At 35.5% G+C, this 6,191-nt stretch overlaps 1 protein-coding gene across 4 annotated transcripts; it reads right to left on the minus strand.

Moving 5' to 3' along the window:
• Positions 1-1,098: 1,098 nt before the first annotated feature.
• LOC125659343 (uncharacterized) lies at positions 1,099-5,886 on the minus strand. 4 transcript variants are annotated; one of them, XR_008798132.1, is made up of 2 exons: positions 5,487-5,886; positions 1,099-4,120 (listed from the first exon to the last, which is right to left on the minus strand). XR_008798132.1 is itself a non-coding variant. In XM_056147506.1 (2 exons), the coding sequence occupies exons 1-2, from the start codon at positions 5,520-5,522 to the stop codon at positions 4,106-4,108; spliced, it is 1,272 nt and encodes a 423-aa protein (XP_056003481.1). In that variant the 5' UTR covers positions 5,523-5,840; the 3' UTR covers positions 1,099-4,105. The 4 variants fall into 4 exon arrangements, 3 of the variants coding, with proteins under 3 accessions (XP_056003481.1, XP_056003472.1, XP_056003478.1); XM_056147506.1 differs by having other exon boundaries at positions 4,266-5,840; XM_056147497.1 differs by having other exon boundaries at positions 1,099-3,104; positions 3,426-5,838.
• Between the last annotated feature and the right edge of the window lie 305 nt (positions 5,887-6,191).

Genomic DNA, 6,191 nt, shown 5'->3' on the forward strand with positions numbered 1-6,191 from the left:
GCAGCCACAGACACGTCGGCAGCTGGAAGCAACATTGGAGGCAGAATGGAGGAGCATACCACAAGTCTAAATACAACATCTAATCCGTTCTATGCCTAAGAGATGCCGTGCGTGTGTTGCAGCAGCCGGAGGACACATTAGGTACTGATTTTAGAATTTTTATTTCAATGGTTGTCGTGCTTTCCATTGTTGTTTACACTGTACAATCATGTATTCAATTTCTAACACAAGATGTTCACTTCTCAAAACCATGTGAAGTTGACAATGGATTTACATGATGCAAATAACATTTCTGATAAAAATGTATTCACTTCTTATTCAGTGTTGCGTTTTCATCGATTGTGAGTATATGTACGGTTTTGTATGTAGAATGTGTGTATATATATATATATATATATATATATATATATATATATATAATGTATATATATATATGCATGTACGGTTTTGTATGTAGTATGTATGTGTATGAATGCTTATCCCGACCCATGGGACAAGAAATGGTTTCAAGATGACAGTTCAGATATCATATCCTGAGCTTTAGCACTTTAGCAATGTAAGACTCTCCATGACTTGACAGATGAATAACAACACCAAACATGTGGGTCAAGTTAGCTATTAGTTTTCGGATGATATCGTCATTACAATATGATATTTGTTAGTTTTCGGGTGATATCGTAATTACTATATGTTAACTATTAGTTTTCGGGTGATGTCGTCATTACTATATGATATTTGGCTCTGTAACTTCACTTGAAGAATCTCGATCTCAAAAGCGTCAAACGAAAGGCCACTCTATCTAATTATCTTCAAATGATATTTCTAATATTCTGAGTCAGCAAGGAAACCTTGAAAGGGGATTCTTTGTGAAAGTATTACCCCTATAAAAGCACAAATCAAATAAAAAAAAAATAACACATCAGAGAAACTGTTAAGGATGGAAAGTGGAGGATGGGTGTACAATAATATCTTAAAATTTAACACTTTAACATTCACTTTTTGAAGACTTGTCCAGCGCCTCGGAAACATGGCTTGAACGGACTTTAATTCATGTACATCCCTGAAAATGCTTGCATACATGTATTAACGAGAAGATTATTTTCAATTTTCCTTTTTTACATTTATTTTATTCAAATTACATTTATGACACATGGGATACGGTACAAATTTTACAAATTCATGCAAAAGTAAATAAAGAACTAGAGTCTATGAAAAAGCATTAAAAAAAAAATAAAGAAAACAAGGAGACGGTGCTCACTTTTTCGAAATTTTGCAGATATGTTTCTAAATTTCCGAAACGGAAGTAATTTTCATATTCGAATTTTGCGTTGAATAGTCTGTATATACAGATGTAACACCTTTGGAAGAATCGAACGTATGTGAAGACCACCATTTTAAAGATAATGGTCTTTAATACTTTGATTCAACAATACGAGGTTTTTGCTAATTCCAAAAGTATGATAAACCACAAGAATGAAGGATATTTTGAATACAAGAAATCCAATTATTACTCATATCTCCATGACTACAGCAGTTGTACAAATACATGTATGAAGAAATAAAGATACCGAAATGGACACATTCAATAATACCAATGTTTTCAAAACCCTACATTACAATCTTAATTGTCAAACAAATCTAACTGGCAATTAAAAAGGTAAATCAAATAAAGCATCATACAGTGCTCTTTCTGCTTGTGCAGATGAATATTTTCTTGCTTTACATAATGAGCCAGTCGGGAAAGATTACTCCTAAATGATAAACTACTTTACTGTTTCATTTTCTTCATTTTTATACATTGAACATGGTAGTTTTGGCATCGATTCTTTGAAAAAATCCAATATCTAATTTTAGTCTCCAGTTTTCACAGTAAGTATAAAGTTCGTTCAATACATACGGCAAAGGATTAGTAGCAAATTCAATCAGCATTACCTGCATATAAAACAACTTCATATATAAATGATTTTCTTTCTTCAAAACCCTCTGTGATGCTGGATAAGCCAGTAACATTTGGAAAAAAAAACAACCAAAAAATCCCTCTAAATTATTCATGTACAAGGAAAACAAAAAAGTAATAACTTTTCACCATGCCTCACTCGGATATTACAACTGAAAAAATCAGATAACATAACATTCATATCAATTTTTGATTTTATATCTTTATACTTATGCATGTCACAGTATTATTTTAACAACAATGAATATTCCACCAGATCTTATATTTGTTAGTTTATGTATATTTTTCATAAAAATTGTATAACCCGATATTTCAAATTTATCTAATTTTGTTTCGGTATAATTAGGTAAGAAATTGGAAAACTCACAGTAATGAAATATATTCTTTATGCTACATACAGTCAACGACGAAGGGTCAGGGGGGAATTTTCCGTCGCCTGAGCTCCTGTTTGAACCTGATATATCTGCCATAAAGAACGCGGAAGCATTTTTTAGAACATTGTGGCGGTGTCCAAGAAGATCTGCGGAAGCATTTGTTAGAACATTGTGGCGGTGTCCAAGAAGATCTGCGGAAGCATTTATTAGAACATTGTGGTGGTGTCCAAGAAGATCTGCGGAAACATTTGTTAGAACATTGTGGCGGTGTCCAAGAAGATCTGCGGAAACATTTGTTAGAACATTGTGGCGGTGTCCAAGAAGATCTGCGGAAACATTTGTTAGAACATTGTGGTGGTGTCCAAGAAGATTTGCTGAAGCGTCTGTTAGAACATGGTAGCAGTGTCCATGAAGATTTGCGGAGGTGTTGTTAGGATATGGTGGCGGTGTCAATGGAGATTTGCGGAGGCGTTTGTTAGAACGTGGTAGCGGATCCTCTCTTTACCAATGTGGCTCCATGGCTTTCGATGTGTAAAATTTGCCTCATGAAATTGGTCCCTTCTTGGGAGCTTTCAGCCTAACATATGCCCGGTCCCTAAAGGAGCTGAACTGTGCTATTATTGTGTGTGGAGTGATGCTGAACTTGCGCAATTTTCCCATCCTATGTGCCTGCTCAAACGATGCCTTGTGATCAACTTTCATTTTTGAATCCATACTATCTGAGGATCCTTTCAGGTCTAAACTTGTGGTACTTCACATACAACTGGTGATGTCTCAATATGAAAAAAAAAATCTAGACAAACAAACACACAAAGAAACCCATCACCTGCGAATACTTGCATCAAATCTGGTTGAGAAATGTATTTTGGATTAAAGTTGAAAACGAGAAACGATCTGGACAACATTGACACACAAATTTTCAATTAAGAAAAGTCCTCTTAAACCGCTGACTCAAGTAAGTTAAACTAGCTAGCTACCTTCATTACCCGATAAAACAACAAAGAAAGACATTTTATTTTTTACATCTTTTTAAAAGTATTTTTAAAAATACATGTATAAACTAAATTTAAGTTCTGAAATATCATATCGTTTACCATTTCGTTAACAGCCAATTCAACCTTTGACCTTGACGACGCTCCATTTTTGGTAATGATTACGCAGACAGTGGTAACCAAAAAAAACCCGGATCGAACTACTTTGCAACAAACATGTATTCCTTGTCTATTATGAAAGCAATGTCATTTCAAAAGCAATGTAAAAGAAAAGATTCAATGAATGAAAATTATTTGGATTACCGGTGCTTCATTAAAAAATGTATTATGCATGGAAATTATCAGTGCTTCATGTGTAAATATAGTGATATTGATTTTCTACAATAATATAAAGATATTTGTTCTGCTTTATCTATATCTAGATTATCCAGGTAAATTCTACCTGCGTTCGCCTTAGGGGACCCTTTGATACAACTTCATAATGTTGTTTTGGAGAGTAGTTGTTCGGTTAAAAAAAACTTTCTCCACGAAATCTATTTTAAACAAAATGTCAATTAGCAATGAATATCATATCTGAAGCACTTCATCATAAATTCGTGTGTGCTTATATGCAACACTTTGAATAACTCCCGATGAATAACCTATCCAGAGGTTGTCATTCGTGTCTTTTGTGAGACAGGTTGGATTGGCGTCCGTGGGATCTTTCTGCAGTAGAATTCCATCGGCATCAATCAGGTGCAGACTTGGTTCTGATTGTTCGAGAATGACGCTCGTCCCGTCACTCAAACAAGCCACACCTACAAAATGGCAATCGGAGGAATCATATTTCGGATATCGAAATTTCACGTTACCATCCGATTTCAGACACACTATGCTGGTGTTTTTGTCTTTTTCCTGGTTAATAATGAGAAGTTCATTTATTGCATTGGGTGTTATACTAACAGGATTAGAAATTTGGTGCTCCTTTGAATTTAATTTCAATTCTCGCATAAGTTTTCCATATTTTGGTTCAATCTGATGCCAACGTATATAGATAAAATCTGTAGCATCCTTTCCCTGTGAATTTTCACCCAGGCAGACGACTATTTCGTTATCAAACATGGCGCCAATACACATTGGATATAGTGGTGTCGTGATTAAAAACGTTGACTTTTCTGCATCCTTTTTCATAAGTTTTCTGACAGTCGAAGATGATGGTTTGTAGAGTATTATGCAAGCCTTGGATAAATTCAACATAAAGAGAACGCCTTTACTTGAAATTGCTACGTTTTCTGCTGAAGTTTCGGGTGTTTTCATATGTTTCTCCATCAGACGATTTGAGCCGTTGTCCTTAATCTCCCATAAAGTCTTTTTCCCTAGAACCCATTTCAAACCCTTTTCATTGCATGCCATATATAGAATTTCTTCTTCGGATGAAAACGGCTCGTCTGATTGTGCAATCTCGATTTTGTTTCGGACTTCCACGAAACCGCTTCCTTTGGCATCATCGTGATCATCATCTGGTAGTTTGTCTAAATTCTGTCTGGCATCTACGTCATCTGACAGTTTGTCTATCATCTGTCTGGGATCTACATCTTCGTAATCACCTTCATCAATATAACCATGCAAGACTGTCAACATCCCTTTCTCGTTTCCACTCCCTAAGACATACTTCGGCGATTTCAAAATCGGTAAAGGTTGTGTCTCTGCCTCGGGATAGCTGGAAAGTCTATTTTCATTATGAATTTCAAGGATCTTGTCATCAGATAAGACGACTTCCTTATAGTTCTCCACCATCTTCTGTGTATTGACAAGTTTTCTCTGCTCGGATTCCAGAAATGTTTCGATCTCTACTTTCATCGTTTCCTTTACCTTAGTCAGTTGAGATATTACATCATTATCAATCTCGTCCAATATTTGTTTAAGTTTCTCTGTTCTATTTTTAATTGACTGTATCTCTTTCTCAATATTAAGGTAATATTGATCGCGACTGGACGAAAGTGTGGCGATTCTCGTTTCGATTTCATCAATTTTCGTCCCCTTCACATTATCGATGAAATCTTGGCATTCTTTCCTCTTTCTTTCAATAAACGTTAATAACCGAACCTTAGCGTGGTCTTTACAATCTGAAACGACACATTCGTCACAGATGAAACGCACACATTCTTCACAATGAAATCTCACCTCTTCATTGCTGTGCTCCGGACATATTGTCGACATTACTTCTATTCTTTCCTCTCAAGATAGAATGGTTTTTCAAAACTCAGAACATTATTCCTCCAAAGCGCAAAATGTGGATAAAATTTGCCGACTTTCGTTTCTGTGTCGACCTAGGTGCTTTAAAGCCCGCTTGCCCAATTACACTAAATTATGTCTTTTCACTGAGTGCGGTAGTACTTCAGTTCCCCGAAGGTCGATTCGTCAAAACATCTTATTCTGAAGTGGGATATAAAGGGCTCTATAATGGAAACGCAGGTAGAGGTTTTCACCCACAGGTGGGAAAATGTGATTCAATAATAGATCCAGAGATTACGAATACACAGATAATTTCTTGTGGAATTTTAAACATAATAAATTTGATTGATTTTAGCACAGTCTAACACTAGCATATCATGTGCTTGTTGAATTTGTATGGGTTTTTTTTTTAAAGACCAGTTTCTCACATTTAACAAATGTCACTAGCTACAATTTCACAACAATGAATACCTTCTTCGCGTAATACACTACTGCACGTTGAAAGTACTCCAAGATTAGTCATCTATGGAATTTTGTTGATATATTGTGTTCAAAATTTGAATTGCTGGGTTGTATACTAATTGCCTCATCAAATTAGGATAATGGAGACATGAGGATGTGAACAGCAACGCTTCACGCCAGTATACTTCATGA

The sequence above is a fragment of the Ostrea edulis genome, chromosome 1, assembly GCF_947568905.1.
Source record: "Ostrea edulis chromosome 1, xbOstEdul1.1, whole genome shotgun sequence".
Classification (NCBI taxonomy): Eukaryota; Metazoa; Mollusca; class Bivalvia; order Ostreida; family Ostreidae; genus Ostrea; species Ostrea edulis.

Bases quoted from the DNA above. Each gene is read 5' to 3' on its own strand.
- LOC125659343 (XM_056147497.1), bottom strand. From the start codon at position 5,522: ATGTCGACAATATGTCCGGAGCACAGCAATGAAGAGGTGAGATTTCAT.